The sequence below is a fragment of the Heterocephalus glaber genome, unplaced genomic scaffold, assembly GCF_053883595.1.
Source record: "Heterocephalus glaber isolate CG9 unplaced genomic scaffold, H.glaber_assembly_v1.0 deba00001479, whole genome shotgun sequence".
NCBI lineage: Eukaryota > Metazoa > Chordata > Mammalia > Rodentia > Bathyergidae > Heterocephalus > Heterocephalus glaber.
In genome coordinates this window covers 7,920,862-7,942,729 of record NW_028258316.1, presented here as the reverse complement: position 1 = coordinate 7,942,729, position 21,868 = coordinate 7,920,862, and the positions used below count along the sequence as shown (strand labels likewise).

General features: G+C 56.6%; 1 protein-coding gene across 2 annotated transcripts in view; it reads right to left on the bottom strand.

The window, feature by feature from the left end:
* Positions 1 to 672: 672 nt before the first annotated feature.
* Positions 673 to 21,868, bottom strand: part of Niban2 (niban apoptosis regulator 2) — a 44,362-nt gene continuing 23,166 nt past the window's right edge. For both annotated transcript variants that reach the window (XM_004849322.4, XM_021262007.2), the window contains 13 exons: positions 17,874 to 18,004; positions 14,561 to 14,689; positions 12,991 to 13,096; positions 11,336 to 11,503; positions 6,504 to 6,619; positions 5,804 to 5,908; positions 5,565 to 5,727; positions 4,847 to 5,034; positions 3,554 to 3,709; positions 3,247 to 3,363; positions 3,048 to 3,155; positions 2,849 to 2,960; positions 673 to 2,386 (listed from right to left, as the gene is read on the bottom strand). In XM_004849322.4, coding sequence (XP_004849379.1) covers positions 1,806 to 2,386; positions 2,849 to 2,960; positions 3,048 to 3,155; positions 3,247 to 3,363; positions 3,554 to 3,709; positions 4,847 to 5,034; positions 5,565 to 5,727; positions 5,804 to 5,908; positions 6,504 to 6,619; positions 11,336 to 11,503; positions 12,991 to 13,096; positions 14,561 to 14,689; positions 17,874 to 18,004 — 2,180 coding nt within the window. In that variant the 3' untranslated portion in view covers positions 673 to 1,805. The remainder of the gene's footprint in view (positions 2,387 to 2,848; positions 2,961 to 3,047; positions 3,156 to 3,246; positions 3,364 to 3,553; positions 3,710 to 4,846; positions 5,035 to 5,564; positions 5,728 to 5,803; positions 5,909 to 6,503; positions 6,620 to 11,335; positions 11,504 to 12,990; positions 13,097 to 14,560; positions 14,690 to 17,873; positions 18,005 to 21,868) is intronic.

Below are 21,868 nucleotides of genomic sequence, written 5' to 3'. Positions count from 1 at the left end.
CCTGGCCACCACGGACAGGCTGACCAGGGACACCAGTAGGGACGTGCATCACCCACTAACAGGGCAGCCCCACCCCAGCATAACCACAGCCAAGGTGCCCCATGCCCCTGGCCCCCACGTAAACACAGTATGTTCTCACCAATGCCAGCTTGTGACCTGGTTTGGACAGAGCTGCTGTGGCCGTTTGCATCCAACTGTGGGTAGGCACCCCAGGACCTTGACTGGCCTTATTGGCCCTGCTGTTGCCCAGTCCCTCGGTGCTGGTGAGCAGCAGCCTGCCCAGGTTGGGCAGAGGACCCGAGGGGCTGTCAGACGTGCAGTCACCCGCAGCTCTGTGACCTTGGACAAGTCCCTTCTCTCTGAGCCTCAGTCTCTTCTCTTTTGTAAAATGGGATAAGAACTCAGATGGTGGAGTCAGGCATGGTGGTGCACGCCTGTAGTCCCAGCACAGCACTTGGGAGGCTGAGGCAGGAGGATCACCACAAGTTCAAGGCCAGCCTGAACTGCGTAGTGAGACCCTTCTCAAAAAAAAAAAAAAAAAAACTTAGACCGTGAACCAGTGGCTCTTGGTCAGGAAAGCTGGGGTGCAAGGGGACTCTCCTGGACACAGTCCCTGGCCCAGGTATCCGCACCCCCACTCCCACCCTGGCACCCAGCAACACACAAGAGAACAACTTTAAATAAAGCATTTATTGATTAGCAGAAGCTTAAACAGCTTGCATAGTATTTGCAATACCATATCTGGGAATGCTGCTCAAAACCCCCAAGGCACTAGAGGACATCAGAAGAGGTTAGTGATGCAGCTGACATTGGGGCTGGGGACTGGGGGGTCCCTGACTGAGCACCAGCTGCCGTCCTGTGGGTCTAAGGCCCTGCCCTGGGGAGTGGGTCTGCAGGACACTGGGTGGGGCCGTCACCCTGGGGCAAGCAGCTGAGGAAGGGGCACCCAAGCCCAGTGACTCATGAGGACATTTGCATAGAGGGGTCTAGAATTTTCAGGGTCAAGGGACTTGGGCTCAGAGGCAGCAGAGGCCATACTCCCCTCCTTCACCCTCAGGAGCCCCATCCAGGTCCTTCAGAGGGGACAGGGAGGTGACACCATGCTTCTGACCAACCTGTGTGTCCAAAGTGTGAGCCAAGGTGGGGGACCCTGAGACAGCCGATCCCCGGCCAGCAGGAAGGAGACGGGGGCTGGGAGAGGCGGGTGTGTGCAGAGCCCCCCACATCCCCGCTTCCAGTGATGCTCACTCTGCCATCTCGGCCTCTAGCCTCCCTCGGACACTCTCCCGACGTCGTCCCTCAGGACACTTCTCGCCACAGACCAGCACGTTCCGGGTCTTTCTCCTTCCATCCCCGGCCCTCACCCACTCCCCTCGGGGACAGCGCCCGACACGCCGCCTCCCCCAGCCTGGCGACCCCTTCTTCCATCACCCTCAGTCCCGGGAGCTGGCCTGGGAGGGTCAGGACAAGAAGTGGGGCCCCCACAGTCCTGGTCCTGGTGGGCCCCATGGTGACAGGAGGGCAGCTCACCAGCTCCGCAGACTTCCAGTCACAGTGCCCACGCCCATCGTCCTCCCTCCGAGGCTGGCAAGGCCCACCGGGAGGGAAGTGGTGGTGCCCGGAGGACAGGATGGAGGAGCCCCCAGCCCCTCCAGCTGCGTTCAACCCCTGCACAAAGAGAAAGCCTGGAAGCCAGACCCTACATCCAAGATCAGCCTGCAGAAAGGAAGACAGAGCAGCCCCGGGAGGCCCAGGGCCCCGAGCCTGCCGGTGCCTCGGAGGAAGCAGCCACTCAGGCCGCCAGCCTAGAACTCCGTCTGCACCCCCGCACTGTCCTCAGTGGTGGTGTGGATGGGGGGCCGGCCACTGGGGCTGGACACCTGCTCCCCGGTCTCCTGGTCGCTGGGCTTGGGGGGCTCAAGGTCCACAGCCTTCACGGGCGGGAGGCGCCAGGACGGCGAGCTGGGCGGCGAGGGCGTCTCGGGGGCCGCCTCGGGCTGGGGGCTCTCCTGGGCGGGCGCCCCATTGAGTAGGGGGCTGGCTGGGGGGGCGCTCTCGGCCCGCAGATCCTGGGACAGCAGCCCGCGGATCTCGGTGACACTGTCCGGGGTCGCCGGGGAGCCCGCCTCAAAGGGCAGCTCCGCCTCCTCGTCCTGGACCACGGACACCACCTGCTTGGCACGCCGGCGCTTCTCTGAAAGGGCAGCCACTTCGGGGACACCGGGGCTGGGGCTGCCTCCGCTGCCATCACCCCTGTCACCGTCCTCTCCACCCCAGTCGATGGGCGCGCTCTCGGCCAGCAGGTGCAGGTTGGGGTCGCTGTTGTGCAGGACCACGCTGTCCCGGTACAGGTTGTGCTTCCGCTGCACCGCAGCCTCCTTCACAGCTGGGGGCCACACGGGTCAGGATGCGCAGTGGGTGCCATAGCCCTGCCTCCTCCCCCTGGCGTGGCCTGGACTGTGGCTCCAGCTGCCCAGAGCCCAGGCTGCTAACCACTATGTCCCTCCTCTGAGCCTCCCAGCAAAGCCGAAGATCTGAGGAAACAGCTCAGGAAGGCAGCTCTGATCCCTGGGACCACACAGCTACCAGTGGTCTTTTGTGTGTTTGTGTGTGTGTGTGTGTGTGTGTGTGTGTGTGTGTGTCTGTGTGTGATTTTGGTTTTGCTTTTGAGACAGGGTTTCACTACATAGCCCAGGCTGTCCTCAAACTCACGGTGATCCTCCTGCCTCAGCCTCCTGAATGCTAAGATTACAGGTGTGTGCTACCATGCCTGGGCTCTTGGGCCTTGCTTTGCCCCTTCTCTGCCACCAGCCAGCCCCGGCCCCTCCAGGCCCGCGCGGCCACTCACCCTGCAGGATATCCTTCATGACGGTCTGCAGCACCACCTCCTCGTAAGTGTTCTCCACCAGGAGGAACCTGGAAAAGTCCTCGAAGATCAGCTCTTGGAAGCGGGGCAGCTCCTGTGGGGAACGGCAGGGGGCAGCAGACGCGGGTCAGGGCAGGTGTGGCGGATCGGCTCCCGCAGGGCTGGGAGGCTGGGCGCTCACCGACTTGCAGGTGGGAGCCAGCTTTCTGAGCAGGAAGGGAATGGTGATCTGCAGCAGCGCCTCCCGGAAGAACCGCTTGCGCACCGTGCTGCTGTCGTAGTCGTACTTCTGGAGGGCGGGGGGACACGGGAGGGGGCGCTGGGTCAGCAGCTCAGGATCCTGGGCCCCGCCCCCGCGGGCGGCAGCCGGGCCGGCTCACCTTGAGCACCCGCTCCAGGATGCGCTGGATGGACTTGCACAGTCCCTCCCGGGTGGGCCCCTTCCCCAGCTCCTGGTGCAGCAGTGTCTCGAAGGTATACACGGCGTTGTCCATTTGCTGTGGGGACACCGCGGGGGACATGACAACCCCGGAGTTACCGCAGCCCCTGCCCGCCCAGGCCCGCCGGGGAGGAGTGAGGGGCGGTCCACGTGCCCCTCGTTCTCAATGGTTTCCGGTCCCCAGCTACAGCGGGCACAGGGAGGGACGGGGCGGGGCCACCCCAAGAAAGGTGGGGAGCGGGGCCCACCTCACGCATGAGGATCTGCGCGCGCTGCTTGAACACGAACGTGCTGGGCACGTCGAAGCGCTGCTGCAGCCCATCTAGTCGGAGCGGCTCCATCTTGTCATAGCAGCCCTGCATCTTCAGGGGGTGGTAGGCCAGCTGCGACAGTTTCTCCATGTACTGCAGGGGGCGGGACACGTGGGCCTGAGCCGGGGCAAAGCACCCCCAGACCCACACCTGTGTGATGGGCTCCCAGGCTGGCACCCATCGGATAACCCTGGAAGCCCAGGACAGGAGGGCAGAGCCGAAGGGAGACCTCATCCCTTCCAGGGTGCTGGGTGACCTTGGGCAAGCCTCTCCTCCTCTGGGCCTTGGTGTCTTCATCCCCCAAATCGGGAGATGGCTTTCGTGACACCTAAGGGCCTTCTGTTTCTCGAATTCTGACTCTTACTGTCTGTAGGCTCCCGAATCTGAAGCGGAGAGGAGGTGGCTGACAGGTAGGATGGATGCTGGCCCCACCCGAGAGCTATGAGGGCGCCGGGCAGCCAGCTGTCCCCACATGGGGACTAAGGGAGGACACTCGCCCCAAGAGCCCGGTAACTGAGGAGACTTGGTCTGCATTTGTAGGGTACCTGACTCTTGCTTTTTGGTTTGTTTTTGTGTTTGATTTTTTGGTACTGGGGATGGAACTGGGATCCTTGTGCTTGCACAGCAGGCGGTGAAACCACTGAGCTAAATCCCTGGCCTGGTTTGTTTTTGCTTTTTTGAGACAGGGCCTTGCTATGTATTCCAAGCTGGCCTTGAACTCACTTTCAGCCCAGGTTGGCCTCAAACTCATGGGGATCGTTCTGCCTCAGCCTCCTGAGTCCTGGGATTACAGGTCTGCACCACCACATCTGGTTTAAATTCTTTTCTATTTTTAGCTTCCTTCTTGATTTAGAAGGCTTTCTGGCAGGGAGTTAAATGTTCCCTCTTTTGCCTAACTGCTGTCCTGCACCAGGACTTGGGGCAGCTCTGTCCTGGTCTATTTCCGAGGGACTTTTACTTATAGCTTCTTCTTCCCCACTCTCCTGCCACCTCCCACCCCTGCCCAGTACTGGGGATTGAACTCAGGACATTCCTAGTGAGCTACATTCCCAGGCCTTACTTGTATTTTTATTTTGAGTCAGGGTGATGCTAAGTTGCCCAGGTGGGGCTCTGACTTGCGACCCTCCTCCCTCAGCCTCTCAGAGAGCTGGGATCCCAGCTTGCTTACAGGTTCTGCCTGGGTGGGCCCCTGCCAGTGCCCCAGGGAGAGCAGACCCAGGCCCAGCGCACCTCGCCCAGCTTGTCGATGCCGCCCTCATTGATCACATTCAGGTTCATGTCAGTGACCTCCTTGAAGAAGACGTCCCGCACCTCGGTGAAGCCCTGGCTGGTGGGCACCATCAGGGCCTCCAGGATGGACGGGATGTAGGGCTGGACGTGGTTCCGCACACACACTTCCGCCTTGGGCAGGATGAATGCTGCGCCCAGAGGAGCCAGGTCAGTGCGGGCTCCTCCCCCCGGCCCCCAAGTCCTGATGCCATAGCTGCACGCACTGTGCAGTTTTTACAGAAAGCCACTGGCGGTGGCTACATTCCCAGGCTCAATGATTGCAGAGAAAGAGTTGGCAAAGGCAACAAACCCACACGGTAAAAATAACAGGGAATTTTGAGGCAGGACCTGAGGTATTTCTGATACTGATGGGAAAAAACTAAGAAAACTGTTGGAAAGGTGACGTAGCTCAAGAGGACAGCACTTGGTTAGCATGCACAAGGTTGTTTGATTTGTTTCAGAGACAGGCTCTTGCTATGTAGTTCAGGCTGGCCTCGAACTCACAGAGATCCCCCCACCTCAGCCTCCTCAGTGCTGGGATTACAGGCATGCACCACCACATCAGATCTTGATTCTGATTTTCAAAATCAATCAACAAGCAAGTCCCGGACCATACAACAGAAAGCAAGCTTGCCAGGCCCCTGAAGGGCCGCAGTCCAGCCCGGCGCCGGCCGCCTACCTCGGATCTTGCTGGCCAGGTGCTCCTTGGAGGTGATGATCTGGTCCATGTCTGTGCGGATGGTCGCCTCCATGGCGGGCCGCGCCCACTGCAGCTTGGACAGCGTCTCCTCGAAGGGCACCTTGACCCGCTCATACACCATGCGGTACACAGAGTCTGAGATCTGCAGCCAGAGGGGGTGTCACATGGGATGAGGGCTCTGCCCCGCTGTCCCCCATCCCATGTGGGTCCCAGCCCACCTGGATCCACTGTCTCTGCCGCTCCTGCAGTTTTCCCTTCAGCCGTGGCGCAAGCTCTGCCTTCAGCTCGGGGCCCAGCTCCTCCATCACCAGGTTGCTCAGGATCTAGGACCAAGGGGCTCAAGCTGGGCTTGCAGCAAGGCCAGCCGACCTGCTTCTCTCCAGCCTGCCCCTCCAGCCCCTCTCTGCAGGCTTGGCCCTTGGCTCCACACCCTCCAGGGTGTCAGGCCTACCTGCCTGGGTGCCCCGCAGGCCCCTCAGACTCAGAGGCCTTGCCCCAGGGTCTTTCCACACCTCCAACACTGGACGCCCATTCTGGCTGCACATGCGTGTGTGTGTGTGTGAGTGTGTGTGTGTGTGTGTGTGTGTGTGTTGAATGTGTTTCTTTTTTTCAATTTGTTTTGACACAGGGTCACACTATGTAGTTCAGGCTGGCCTCAAACTCATGGTGATCCTCCTGCCTCAGCCTCCCAAGTGCTAAGATTACAGGCATGCACCGCCACACGCAACTTGAATGTTAGTGTCTCCTTGGAGATAGCTCCTGAGGGCAAGCGCTGCATCTGCACAAGGCACCTGGTCCAGCGAGGTGCTCAAGTCAACGAGTGAACAAAGTAACAAGTAACCGGGCTTGAGCCTCCTGTCTGGATCTGAGCTCGTCCCCTCCTCCCGAGCCTGTCTGCAGCCCCCGCTCAGGCCTCACCTGCACCTCGTTCCCGCATAGCATCTCCCAGGTGCCGTACAACTCCTTGGCCTGGCGGTACATGCGGATGGCGTCCGTGAAGGCTGGCCCCTCCACCTTGGAGTCCTCGGGGATGCCTGGCGCGGGGAGGGAGAGGTCAGCGTGCCCATGAAGGGGCACTGTGACACCACCCCTGTGGGAGGAGCTGCACAGAAGTGCAGAGCCATGCGCCCGCCCGCCTGCCCCTCCAGACCCCAGCACCCCCACCAGCAGCCCTAATGACCGAGAGGAGCCGGCCAGCTCCGAGGTCGGGCCTCTGGGCAGGTGGCGTAGGCACAGCCCATAGGGCCTCAGTTTCCTCTTCCAGCAACAGCAACAATGAACCCAGCCTGGCTGCCCCGTCCACCTGGGTGCTCCGTGGCCACAGTGGACAGGTTGGGAGCCCTGAAGTCTGAAGCACAGGCGGATCCGGCCACCTGCATGGATCCTTCTTTGTTTTTTTTGTTTGTTTTGACACTGGGGATTGAATCCAGGGCCTTCCCACTCCCTTTTTTATGTATTTTCTATTTTGAGACAGGGTTTTGCTGAGTTGCCCAGGCTGGGCTTGAGCTTGTACTCCTCGTGCCTCAGCCTCCCAGAGGCAGGCAGGTCCCCGGAATGACACTTACTGTCAGGAACTAAGAGACTACAGGCCCCTGCCAGCCCTGGGTCTGTCTATCTCAGCACTTGGTATAGATGCTAGAACTTTACTGAAGAATAAATGCAGCCAAGCATGGTGGTGCACACTTGTAATCCCAGCACTCAGGAGGCTGAGGCGGGAGAACCGATTTCAAGGCCAGCCTGGACTACACGGTGAGACTCTGTCTCAGGAAAAAAAACTGGAGAAACAAAAGCGGCGCTGGGAGAGCAGCTCAGGCCTAGACAAGGCGCTGGGTTCCATCCCCAGCACACAGATTAAAAAAGGAAGTGCTTTTTACTGATAATGGCTAGAAAATGCCATTTCTGTTGTCACTGGTGGTGTCGGTGGTGTGTGTTAGAGGAGTCATGAATGAGGCATGGACCCCAGGCCCGGAGCCAGGGAGGCCGTGGCAGGAAGTTGCAAAACCCCGGGGGAAGGCAGCTCCCCAGCCACGTGCCTGACCACGGTGTCCCCTGAGCTCAGGGGAGGGGAAACGGCAGCAGCAGCTCACAAACCCTGGTGCCCACTGCCGTGACTCGGGGCTGAGTCACTGCAGGGAAAAAGCCCCTCTCAGGAGGGGAGGGCCAAGATGGGGAAACTGAGGCCCAGTGCCATCTCAGGGCCGAAGCATGAGGGATGTCTGGCCCTGGATGTCAGGGAACAAGGTCGGGCAGGCAGGTGACAGGATCAGAGCAGGGCTGTCCCAGCCAGGGACCACTGGGGCAGAGCCCGCACAGGGAAGGGTGGCTCAGACCCTGGGAACCTTCTCTAGCCTGCACATCCACCACTGAGTGTGCCGGGTTTGAGGGTCCCCCCCGTCTGGGGACTTCCATCTGCCGGCTGTTCCCGGCTCACAGGCACCCCCCACACACTTCTTTCTTTCTCTCTCTTTCCTCTTCCTTCCTTCCTTCCTTCATTGGTTTTTTTGAGACAGGATCTCATTATAGTTTAGGGTGGCCTCAAACTCCCAGTGATCCTCCTGCCTCAGCCTGCTGAGATTACAGGCACGCACCACTAGCCCTAATATTTAGTTCACAATGGAACCGCATTCAGACAGACACAGGGTCCAGAGATAAACCCAGTATGACTGGGGTCTTTATCAGAAGGGGAAATCACTCCCCCACCCCGTACTGGGGATTGAAACTAGGGGCTGTCTACAACTGCTGAGCTACATCCCTGGCCCTTTTTCAAATTTGCTTTTGAGACAGGGTCTTGCCATGTTGCCCAGACTGACCTTAAACTTGTGATCCTCCTGCCTCAGCCTCCTGAGTGGCTGGGGTTACAGGTATGTTGCACAGTAGGCACAACTAGAAGGGGAAATTTCTTGAAAAAGAAAACAGGTAGCTGGGCCCAGTGGTACACGTAGTCCCAGCTACTGGAGAGGTTGAGGCAGGAGGATCACTGGAGCCCAGAAGTTTGGGGTCAGCCTGGGCAACAGAGTGAGATCCAATACCAATCAATCATAAAACAAACAAAACCCCAGGTGCGCACAAAGAGATGACCCTGTCAGTAATTTGAGCAGAACTTCTAGCCTCCAGACCTGGAAGAAAGTTCAGTTTCCGTCCCATGAGCCATCCAGACTGGACTGTGAGACACCAGCCCCTGGGCTGAGACTTCACACATCAGCTCAGCCAGGATGAAGAAACCAGAAAGGGAGGCTTGGGAGAGGGAGGGTTACCGGCTCCCACACTCAGCTGGGGAATGGCAGAGCCCAAGACCAGGCGAGTCTGTGACCTTCTGAGAAAGGAAGCTCATTCCTCAGTCCCGGCAGCAGGCAGGAGGGGCTTTGGGCAGCAGGAAGAGGCCCTGACCCCTCTGCCCCACGCTCAGCCCGGGAGGGGCCCAGCTGGTGCCCCAGCCGGCTCACCGCCCCCTGCAGCCCCAGGAATGCAGGATGCAGGGCCCTGGGCGGAGCTGGCGGCCACCCAGCTCAGTCCTTCCCCGCCCACCCCCACTTCCTGGCAGCCCCAGGAGTGAGCAATCCCAGCTCCACACATTCCAGGCCCAGGTTCTCACAGTCCCGGGTGGAGGGCAGGCAGAGCCTGACAAGCTTGTCAACTCCGCTTGTCAACTCCTGCGGGTGCCGGCTGTCCCAGCCAGGACACCCTCTGGTGTCACAGCACGCCCCTCCCCTCCCCACCTAGCAGCAATCTCCAGGCTCCTCTCCTGCCTGAGGCACCCCAGACTCCAGGGCCCCCAAAGCCTCCCAGAGCCGGCACCACCTGGTCCTGTACCCACCAGGCCTGGGGTCCCCCAATCCACCGGGCCAGGTCAGCTGCTGCCCTGGAAACCCGGCCCAGGCAGGGGAGGGAGGGCGCCCCAGGCCAGGCAGCAAAACCAGAGCCCCAGCCCCAGGGACCTGGGGACAGGAGGCCCTTTGTGGGCGGCAAGGCAGGGCCCAGCCCAGGTGACAGAGGTTGGCCCAAGTGAAGACCTGGTTCCTCCCGCCTGGCAGATTCCAGATGGACAGAGGCTGTTCTGGAGAGGTGGGGTGAGCTGACTTCTACCCAGGTGCCCACGCCACCCCTCACCATGTGGTAGAGCTGTGTCTGGAGGCTGAGGCGAGGGCAGGCGCAGGGGTCACCCTCTGCCTTCCTGAGGCCAAGCCGAGCCCAGGAAAAAGTTCAAGGCAGAAGGACCCCACTGCCCACCCAGCAGCCCCACGAGGCCACCCGCACCCCAGTGTAGAGCCTGGGCAGGTCCTCTTCTCCACTCTTTCCCCAGCTTCTGAGCTATGATTGAAAAATATGGCGCATGTGTAAATTTTAAAAATTTTATTACAATAAAAGACATATTGCCACAAACCCTCTCAAAATGCTCCCCCGCACCTCAAACACACTTATCCCACTGTTCTTGCCACTTTCTGAAACAGTTCGGGAAGTCTTCTTTCTTGTCTTCAGTTGTCCTAAAGGCTTTAGTTGTCCTTTATGGCTATCCTGCCTGCCTCGATGTCTTTTTTTCCTTTCTTTTATTTCTTTTTCTTTTTTTTTTTAGACAGAGTCTCACTATGTAGCCCAGGCTGGCCTCAAACTCACAGGGATCCTCCTGCCTCAGCCTCCTAAGTGCTAGGATCACAGGCACCACCACATCCAGTCTGATGTCCTGAATTGATTCAAAACATTTACCTTTCATGGTCATTTTGACTTTGGGGAGGAGCCAGAAGTCACACAAGGCCAGATCTGGTGAATAAGGTGGGTGGGGACGCACTATAATGTTCTTAACAACCTGCCTTCCCATTGGGTGGCACCCAGAAGCACCATTCATCGGTTGTTTTTAATCACACTTCATAAAGACACTGACAAAGAAGGATTTCCAGAAATCCTTCAGAAAGTGGCAAAAACAATGGGATAAGTGTGTTCAAAGCCGGGGGGATTCATGGCAATCTGTCTTTTCCTGTAATAAATTTTAAAAATTTAAACTTCACTGCATTTTGATCACTCATGTGACTATTCACCCTGCAAGTCTCAGGGACCTGCTCCAACCATCCCGAGGGAACCCTCCCAGGTCCAGAGCCAGCATCTCCCCAGGCACAGGACTCTCAGGGAGGCCCCCAACTAGCACCCAATGAATCTGTGACTCATCTGTTTCACAATGTCCCCTCCAGACCTGTTCCCCCTGCAAGAGGGCAGGAGACATGTCCAGCTTCCTTGCTGCACCCTCAGATGAGACCTAACCATGTTTGCTGGCTAAATGACTGAGCTAGGAGATATATCACAGGAGTTACAGACATTTCCAGGCCACTGGGCACATTGGTGGTAAAGAAGGAAATGATGTAATAAGAAAAAATCTTTACCCAGCAGAGAGTGGACTCTCCCTGTGAGTCCCCACAAACCTCTACGACATACAAGGACTATCATCCCCAATTACAGAGCCTCTAACCGGGAAGTCAATTTAAAGTCACATTGCAAGAAAGTAGCAGGATTGGGATTGGGATTTTGTGTCAGGGCCCCAAGAATCAACAATCACACCCTTCTGGAAACAATTTCCTAATTTCTCCTGGGCAACACAAGTATTTTCATCAAGGAAAAAGATTAAGGCTGATCATCAGGCCAGTTTCTTACGACCCCAGAAGGGAGAAGGGAATAGCTCATAGAGCAGGGTTGACACACAGCACTCAGCCACTAGGTGTCACTATATAGTACACTGCTAACTCCTCCCTCTCCAGGCAGCTCACCATTGTTGCAATGCCTGACACAGTCCTGCAGCACCGCCTGCCACTTGTCTTGCTCAGCTTCCGTCATCATGCAGAAGTAGTAGTGTCTCGCAAAAGGATGCCAGAGGATGAGTGGGAATTGTGTGGGGCACTTGAAGATGGGGGTGCCACCCGACTTTGACGTGGTCCCTGTGGAGAGAGTGCCTTGAGCAGCTACCCTCTGTGGTATCTCTCTCTGGTCAGAGGATAACAGGGAAGGCTGACCTGTCCTGGGGTGGCCAGGGTCACTGGGGACATGGCAGCCTTTTTTTTTCCTCTCTTTTTTGAGACTGGGTCTCACTTGTAGCACAAGGTGGCCTTGAACTCAGGATCCTCCTGCCTCAGCCTCCTGAGTACTGGGATTATACGCATGTACCACCACACCCAGCATGCAGCTGCCTTCTTTCTGTCCACCACAGCCCGGCTAAAGGAACCTCAGAATCTGGGATTGGCGCTGACCCCTTCCCTAGAGCTGCCGGAGGTCACACCTACCTCCCTCATGCATAATCTAAACTCGTGTGTTGGCCACAACTGACAAGTGAGAGCCCTCAGGTTCAAAGGCCAAGCACTGCCAGCTTGAGTTTCCCTTCAAATTTCGGCTGCAGAGGCCAGAGCCTGGTTTAAATGTCCAAGTAAGAAGGGAGGCATGTGGGGCGGGGAAACAAAACAAATAAAAAGGAATTTCTCAGTGCTGGGGATTTAGCTCAGTGGTTCCTTCCCTGCCTCACAAGCGCAAGGTCCCGAGTTCGATCCCAAGTACCCCCCAAAAAGGAATTTCTCTTTCTATTTGGTCCTCACAGATATTTGAGATCCAGTGAGATACCTGTCCTGGGCTGTGCCCTGCCCCTGTGGTTAATGATGGGACAATAACAGTTCTCTCTGCCTGGCCTGGGTCACCCCAGGCTGGGCTCAGGGCACCCAGCACTTCTTGGGTCTGCACCACACCCCTCAGTCTCTCTTTTCAGCCTGTACTTTGCAGATGCTTAGGAAGATGAGGGGTGGGCTGCACAGCCCGGCAGAGACAGGGCCAGCATCAGACCTGGGTTGGGGACTCCAGGCTTTAAAGAGACCCGGCTCGGGCACACCCTTTCCACTCCGTAGGCCACTTGCTCTCAGAAGTGAGAGGCAGGCAGCAGCCAGGCAGGGAGGCCCACTTCACCCTGGGCACCAAGAGTCCTGACTGTCCCCACCCCAGGCTGGCTTGACCCCTGGGGTGCCTCAGTAGGGTGTGGAGAAACAGGGCACCTGGAGTAGCAACTCCTAGCAAACTTGGCATCAACACTCGGTTTACCGATTATCTCGGCGGGGTCACCAACTGGATTTCTTCTGTGGGGCAGCTCTCAAGAACTCAGGGAGGTAAGAAAGAGAGACAGCGGGACCCCCCCCCCCCATTCCACAACAGTAGAACATAAGCCTCAGGCACCGGCTGGACCTGGATGAGGGCTCAGACTGAGCCAGGCCCAGCCCAGTGTGAACTTGGGCAAAGTCACCTCTCAGGCCCAAGACACCTCCCTCTCCTTTGAGGGGTTAGGTTCTGCTAGTGTGGGACCTGGAGCAATGGGCTTGGAGCCACCCCAACCCCTGGCCACCTCCCAAGGCCTGTGCAGGGCACCAGGCTGGGGCGGGTGGCCCTTTACCTGGTAAAGAGTTGCCAACCAGCTCCAGGTACTGGTCCAGGGAGGTGAGAACTTTGTAGCCTGCACTGTTGATGATGGCACGGGGTGGGACCTGCCGCTCATAGGCCTAAGGAGGTCAGGAGAGAAGGTCCTGAGAGTCAAGAATGTGGCCAAGCCCAAATCCCAGCTCCAACTCTGGCTCCAGGGCCCAAGGCAGGAAGGAGGAGGGGAAGGAAGAAGAAAAGAAGGGAAAAAGAAGATAGGAAGAGTCTGTCATGGTGAGCAGAGAGACTGGAAGAGTGACCTTGGCATGGCCCACAGCGTAGAGTCTGGCCCAGAACAGAGGCTCAGTGAGTTCTGTTGAGGCATTTGTCACCGTCACTACCACCACACTGCCTCCCATCCCGCAACTCTACTAGTTGAGTGCTAGGTACATACTGGGCACTGTGCTGGAGCACACGCTTCATTTCACAGAACCCTCATGATCCAAGAGGTGGATCAGCCACACATGCACACAACTGGGAAGAAGCAGATGTAGGCTGCTATCTGCCTCCAGAACTAGGGTCTTTATTACATAGAACTCCTTTCCCAGATCCCTGGGTCCTAAGCAGCCCACAATCTCCTTTGGATGAGAATTAGGTCAGGATACAGCTCTCCTACAGGAATAGGAGGAAAAGTAATTCTGGTGTAATGGCTCCTACAGCAGGGGTGCCATGCTGTTCCTGACCACTAGGTGTCAGTATTGGACAGTGATGGGCAGTGTGATATAGTGTGGTCTTTCCCAACTTTGCTCTAGAATCTGGTACAGTGGACTGAACCCAGGACCTTCACACTGAGCTACATCTCCAGTTTTTATTTTGATACAGGCTCTTGCTACGTTGTCCAGGCTGGGCTTGAATTTATGATCCTGTTGCCTCAGCCTCCTGGAGTGCAGAAATTAGAGGCACGTGCCACCATGCCCACCAGAAATGCAAATTCCTTTTTTTTTAAATATGTGGAGAGGTTTAACTCAGGGTCTCACTTTGTAGTTCAGACTGGCCTTGAACTCAATATGTAGCCCAGGCTGGACTTGAATTTTTTTGCGGGGGTACCAGGGATCGAACTCAGGACCTTGCACTTGTGAGGCAGGCTCAGTACCACTTAGCTAAATCCTGGGCCCAGAAATGTAAATTCCTTACCCTACCTGGCCCAGCAACCTTTTTTCCAGGCCCTCCAATGCTATCATTTGAAAACCACTACCCTGGGGGCCTGAGGTTGACCTGACTCCTTGAGAATTCACCTGTCCTGAACAAGGAAGTACCTCGGGCTGCTCAGGAGAAATGTCTAGTAGATGAAATCAAGCCTGTGCCTTAACCAGGGAGGGTTTCTGAAAGAGCCCAAAGCAAAGACAAGGCACAGCCCACAGGGAGAGGAGAATACACGACAAGCCTGGGGCAGGGACTGGCCAGAAGATAGCTGCTCCCGCTGCAGAACTAGACCAGAGGAGGGCGGCCTGCCAGGGTGCAGGAGGGTGTGGGAAATGGGGGTACCAGGCTAGCCAAGAGCCAGACCTTAGCAAGTTGGGACGCCCAGGGCAGGGCAGGGGCCTCACCACTTTGTTCTCATACAGCACCAGCCCGTAGTTGTGTGGCACCAGGCTGAAGCGATTCCTCCACTTCTTATTGTCTTCCTGATACTGGAAGAGGTTCCCCGAGAAGATGATGCGCTCGTCCAGCGGCACCTGTGGGTGGAAGGGAGGGGGTCCCCTCAGGCCACGGTGGCCAGCAGAGCTTGTGGCTCCTTCCCAGGTCTCACCCAGGCCTCACCCCAGCCTCTGACTCAGCCTGGCCCAGGGAGGACACGGCTGCCCACCTCTGCCACTTTGAAGCAAAGCAGTCACCCTAGCCGAAGGGGACACACCCATAGGCCAGCTCTGGGCCTCTGTTTCCCCTCAGAACAAGGCAAAGTTGAACAAGGTGTCTCCCCAGGGCCTCTCCAGCCCTCACAGCTGTCCACAGGCCTCCCTGAATGTGGCTGGTGAAAGAGGGGGCCTTGGTCGGGTATGTCTGATGTTTGACCTGTGTCCCTGCAGCCAGTGACCTGAGGGGCTCAGACGTCCCTCACAAAGCCCTGGCTCACCTTGGCTCACGGGGTGACCTTGGGGGCCCCCTCACCACTTCTTAGAGCCTCAGTTTCCTCATCTGTAAAATGGAAGTGGAAGCACCTGGCACCTGGCAGGCAGCACAGCACCTGAAAACCACTGTGACTAGGGTCTGGATGAGGCCGAGTCCATGAGTCACTCAGCTTGGGACTGATATGGGGCTGGGGCCAAACTGACTTTACGGGGAGCTACAGAAGCCGTGATGGGACATGAGCTGCGTGGACAAGGACACACACACTACGGGAAGGCTTCTGTTCTCTGCTCCTTGGCAAGCTGTCTGTTCTGGGATAAATTCAGTGCCATTTACAAAGCAAAACTTTCTTTTGAGATGCGAGGATTAAACCCAGGGCCTTCACATTGAGCTGCATCTCAGCCCTTTATTTTTTATTTCTGAGATAGGATTTTGCTAAGTCACCAAATTCCCTAGGCTGGCCTTGAACTTGCCATCCTCTCGCCTCAGCAACCCAGAATACTGGCTGTTATGGCTCGTGTCTAGATGTCCCCTTGAAGCCTCATGCGGTCATGGGAGGTGCTTCTCAGAGGTGGCAGGATCTAGAATGAATAATGCTGGGATCAAGGGTGTGGGGTTACTAAATTAGTCCACGGATTTTGCTTTGGCACAGTCGCGTAGGATTAAGGGTGTCCCATCCATGGGCCAGGGATTTAGCTCAGTGGTTTCGACGCCTGCTGCACAAGCGCAAGGACCCGAGTTCAATCGGCTGCAGCGAAAAAAAAAGGGTGTCCCATCCTGAATGTGAGTGCTACCTGCCTTAAGGCCGGGTAGCCTGGATGGAGTATAAGGCACAGAAAGAATCTGACCCTTTTCCCTTGCTGCTGCTGCTGTTACTAGTTGCTGGTCGCTTGCCACTTGTAGCTTGCTGCCTTCTGCCATCTGCCTACCATGAACTGTTTCTCCTCTGCGATGCCCCTCTGCCATGCCACCCTGCCTTGGAGCCAGTCAAATAGGAACTGAAACCCCTACAAACTGAGTTAAATACACCTTTCCTCCTTGAATTTTGAGTGTCAGGTATTTTGTCTCAGCAACGAGAAAGTAACTAAGACACTGGGATTATAAGCATGTGCCACCTTCTTAACTCCACTCCCCACCACCACACAAAAACAAACTAGGGGGAGGGGAGCGTTGGGACAAGGTCTTGTCATGTAGTTCAGGCTGGCCTTGAACTCACTATGTTGACCAGATTGGCCTTGAACTTGAGGGGATCCTCCTGCCTCAGCCCCCTGGGTGCTGGTATTAGAGGCGTGTGCCACCATACCTGGCCAAAGAAACTTTTACGGTTCTCAATGAAGGGAAAAATTATTATTATTTGGGGGGGGGGGGTACCTGGGATCGAACTCAGGACCTTGTGCTTGCGCCGGAAACCACTGGGCTAAATCCCTGGCCCCTATTATTTTACTGTGTCCACACCTTCTTGGCTTCCTTGCTCCCTTGCTCCCTCCTGGGTCTGTGGTCAGGAGCCAGAGCAGCTGGAGCCCCAAGTCCTGACCCTGCCACCTCTCCTGCCCCTCGGTGGCCTTCAGACTCCCCTCTCCCCAGCTTCCCACTGCTGCTCCTCAGGGAAAACGGAAACACTCCTGGAAAGGAGACCTCATTGTGCTTGAACAATAGCCCCAAGCAGCTTCCTACCAGGATGAAAATATTTATGGGATCACAAAGGCTCTCCCCACACAGTGGCCACAGTGGGCTTTGCCCAAGTCACAAGGCCATGGCTCTGGCTCTGCATTCTATATTTACACCACCGATGCCCAGCCCCCCAACCTCTGTTTTTTCTAGAAAGAAAGAACAACCAGGGCCGGGGATTTACCTCAGTGGTTTCGCCGCCTGCTGTGCAAGCACAGGGACCCGAGTTTGATCCCTGGTACCAAAAAAAAATAAAAATAAAAAAAAAAAGAACAACCAGCCTGGTGTGGTGGAGCACGCCTGTAATCCTAGCACTTGGGAGGCTGAGGCAGGAGGTGGTGAGTCCAGGGCCAGTCTAAACTACATAATGAGACCCTGTCTCAAAAAAACCCAAAACAACAACAAAAAGAAGTTCAGCCGCTAATGACCCAGCACCACCAACACTGGTGACCCAGGTGACCTGGCTGGCACCCTACTTCCAAGGCAGGAAATCAGCTTAACCAGATGCCCCAGAGGGAAGCCAAGTTTTCGGACAACAGCCACCAGCCAGGAATACATAGTTACTGGGCCATGGCTCAGCAATCAGAGTCAGCTAGAGTGATCCCCAGTCATTCTGGGGCACATGATGCCCTCAAACAGGACTTCCTGGGCTGCCAGGGGGCCTGCACTGTGTCCAGGGGAGAGGGCTGGCCCCTCTCCACTTCTGCTCCTCCTCTTCACTCCCCCCAGGCCAATCACAGGGGCCTTTCCCAGAAGGCTTTGCACGCCTCATCCAGCCCACGCTGAGCCCAGCCTGGAGCAGGCCCTTCCCACCCCTTACTCAGTAAATATTTCCTGGCCAAACAAACCCGATGCTAATGATGAGATCATGACAAGGCTGATGGTGGTAGGGTCAGCACCTTCCCTGCTCCAGGCAGTTTCGCCCTGTGAAGGAGCTGTTCTCAGCCCATCTGACAGACAAGTAAACCCAGGCTCCTCAAGGAAGAGCTGACCTCAAACCCAGGGCTATCAGGACTCCACGGCTCTAGCTCTCACATCCACCCTTAGAGATATCAGGGCCACAGCGGTTAAACTCCAAGTCCAGGCAGCGGTAGAGCCCAGCCGGAGCCCTCCGATGTCCCTCACCTTGCGCCAGAGCAGCTGTGCCTGCGGCAGCCCAGTGCCCTCAATCTCATGGCGCATGCTGTTGAAGAGCGCAACGCCATACTGGTCCTTGTAGAATTGGAGGAACTCCCTCAGGATCTTCTCGGTTTTCTCTGGAAGGGAAGCAGCAGGAGGAGGTTAGGTCGTCATGGAAACCTCGGGCCAAGCACTCAAGCCCCAGATTCCCACCTCAGCATCGTGTGCACCAGCGCCTGCCCAGCTCACCTTCGCTGTGGGGTTTACCCTTGCCTGGCGCTGGGGATGGAACCCAGGGTGGCGGCAGGCTGACTGCCAAGCCACACCTGCCCTGAGACGCACTTCCGGCCAGTCTGCAGCACCTGCCCAGTCCAACACGTGGAGAGAGGTGACCCTGCAGACAGGAAGGTGGGCAGCAGCCACACACAGAGGACACTCAAACCTGACAGCTACATGAGAGACCCTCAGCCTCGCCAGTGGCCGAACAAAGGCCAAGCAAGACTGCATGTCTTGGCCAAGAGGCACTCAGGAGTCTGAAGCAGGAGAATTGCATGAGTTTGAGGCCAGCTGGGCTACACAGTGAGTTCAAGGCCAGCCTGGACTACACAGCGAGACCCTAACTCAAAATAAAGACAAAAACACAAAATCTCTATGGAAATACACAAACAAGGGGGAGGTGGCCCAGGCCAGTTACAGAATCACGTATTGCATAGCATTTCATTTAAAAAGACCAGTCACAACTGCACACATATGAACCACTTCTGCTCACATACTTGGAAAAAAAGACAGGAAGGGAGCAGGCCAGGCTGAGAAGGGTCAGGCTACCAGTGAGGGGGTGGAGGATCCAGAATGAACTTCATGTTCTGCTTTATTCACTTTTATAGCACTGAGTTACTTTACAAGCATCATTTCTTTCATAATAAAAAAATAAACAGTGAACCCCTCCTTCAATCCCCAGCACTGAAAAAAGAAAACAAAATAAAAAAATAAATATTCAAAAATTAATTCCTAGCCGGGTATGGTGGCACACACCTATAATCCAAGCACTCTGGGAGGCTGAGGCAGCCGGACTGCAAGTTCAAGTCCAGCCTGGGTAACTTGGCAATTTATCGAGACCCTGTCCAGAAAGAGAAAACAAAAAGGGCTGGGAAATGTAGCTCAGCTCAAAGGTCCTAGGTTCAAAGGTCCCCAGTACTGGAAAAAAATCACCAAGTTAAGCATCCTTTGCTTTCACTGGCTGTTTGCTTCTCTCTTCTGCTGCAGTGGTTTCGGGACAGAGTGGGGGAGCCCACAGGACACATGGCAGAGCAGGCCCTCTTTACTGACGAAGAAACTGAGGCCTGGAGTGATGACTCCACTAGCCCAAGGCCACGCAGATAGCAGGTACGCAGCTGGGATGCAGTCCAGGGGCCAGCCAGGTAACTGAGGGCTCGAGCCACATGCCACACCCAGAGTCCTGGGCCTTGCGGTGGTGTCTGGGTGATGCCCGGGAGGGGCTCAGCCCTTTTCTGGAATGAGGTCACGCTGTCCAGATTCCGATTTGGGGAGAGGAGGGGAGAACAAATGGGGAATTTGCTTTGAAGCCCTGTTTTTAAAAACCCTAAACAGCCGGAGACCTTGGGAATTGTTTTGAAAGACGATGAAGCCAGGGAGAGGGGGAGGGGAGACAGGGACAGGATTCTGGGCAACTGACAAAATAGGGTCATGGCCAACAGGGACACAGACAATCACATCCTCACTATCCTCACCTTTTGTTGTTTTTCCTGCGGCACTGGGGATTGAACCCAGGGCCTTCACACTGAGCTACCCTTTTTTTATTTTTCACTTTGCATCTTGCTAAATTACCCAGCCTGGACTTAAACTTGCAATCCTCCTGCCTCAGCCTCCTGAGAAACTAGGTTTATGGTCATGCGCCCTCACCCCCAGCTTCCAGATTGGGCAAGTTTTACAGCTTGACCCCAAAGGATCTTCCTGAGACCCTGAGGACTCGGAGCCACAGTTGCCCTTTGTTAGAGAGGAGAGGCCGTGGACCTGGTGTTCTTATGGCCCAGGTTCAGCCCTGACCCGTAGCAGCCAGCGGAGACCACGTCTGCAAGACGGCCAGCAGGATGGGTGGGCTTGGGGCTGTGGATCTGGAGGGTCCCAGGCAGCCCTGAGGAGGCCACTGTTCCTGGAAGGTCTGGAAGCTGTGCTCCGACCCTCAGGTCGGGCCCCAGGGGAGCTGCCACCCCAGCGAGGTCTCCAATCCCGGTCTGCTCAGCACAGCAGCCCTCAGCTGTCCTACTGCTGTAGCCCAGATGCAGAGCCCAAGCCAGGCATTTATAAGGACCCCAGGCTGCACTGCGGAGGGGACAGAACTGCCACAGCCGCGGATGCCCCAGAAACACAAGGGATGGGGACTCAGGCACCATGGGGGCCAGAGCAGGTCCAGCCTGGGGCAGCATCTTGGCCAAGTATGAGATACGGATCTGCATGCTGGGGCACAGGCCCCTCGCCTTGCCTTGAGGTCCCTCACAGTCCCCAGCTGTAAACAGTGCTTAGCACCCCATTCCTTCCCTTCTGGCCACCCTGTAGCAGCTACAGCAGGATCTCAGGTGTCTGTGGGTGGCCCGGGAGCCTGGGCCGCCCATCTCCCCCCGCCCACTTGCCCACACCAGCTCTTCCTGTTTCCTTCCTGGTTGGGAAGACATCAGACAGGGGTTGTGAGACCCAGGCTCACCCCTTGAGGGGGACTCTGAACCAGGGAGGGTGAGGGGCTCACCTGGTCACAGCCAGATCCAAGCAATCAGGGCTCAAGCCACAGCCAGCTGACCTGTCCTGGCCCCTGGGCCCCCCAGAGCAGCCCCCAAGGGTGGCAAGGAAAGGGACTGTGGTCCCATTGCAGAGGCAGGGGTGGCCTCAGGGCCCGGGGCTAGCGGTGGGGAAGTGTGGGGGTTTGTGCCAGCCTCGCCCACCTGCCCACCTGCCACATGCTGTCCCCCGCACTGACGCAGCCCAGGCGCTGCTGGAGGGAAGCAACCGGGGGCGGGGGGACTACTAGTGCCCGCTGCCAGCCTGTGAGTGAGGAACGGCTGGGGGCTCCCACTTTCTCCAGGAGGCAGCCCTAAAAGTGCCAGCCTGTGAAATGGGCATCGCAGACCCTGTTCATGCTCTACAGGACGTGGACAGCTGTGCTGGGCTCAGCCTGGGGCCCCCACAGATGCTCCCATAACCACAATGGTGCGAAGCCTGCAACCCCCGTGTGAGAGGCGCTCTGAGATATTTATTAGTTTTATACCTTGAAAAGAATCCAATAGAAGTTTTTTTTTCCTCCTAAAGAACCAAGACAAGAATCACAAGATAATGACAATCTTCAACAAAGAAAACCCGCCACAAAGGAGCGGGTAGGAAGTCAGGGCTGTCTGTAGGTGTGTGCCTGTGTGCGTGTGTGCGTGCATGCCGTAAGGGACACCCAGGAAGCCAGGTCCCCCTGATTTGGGCTGGGCCCTGTGCTCCTTTGCCAGCAAATCTCCAGAATCAGGACGAATGCTCACCGGTCCTCTGCCGAAACACACACACCAGGACTCCTCAAATGGCCCCACAAAGGAGTAAATAAAAATGCCCGCTTTACAGGTGCATAATCTAAGGCTCAGAAGAAGCCAGGTGTGGTGTGCATGCCTGTGATCCCAGCACCCAGGAGGCCGAGGCAGGAGGATCACCCAAGTTCGAGGAGAGTCTGGGCTACATAGTGAGACCCTGTCTCAAAACAAAACAACCACAGCTCATGACAGGTCATTTCACTCAGTCAAAAACGCACTGGCCAGGGGATTTAGCTCATTGGTTTCACCGCCTGCCTCGAAAGCGCAAGGCCCCGAGTTCAATCCCTGGTACTAAAAATACAAAACAAAACAAAACAAATACACTGGGCTAGGGATGTAGTTCAGTGGTAGACCACTTGCCCTGCATGTGTGAGGCCCCGGGTTCTATCTCCAGCATCAGGGAGAAAAAATAAAAACCATACA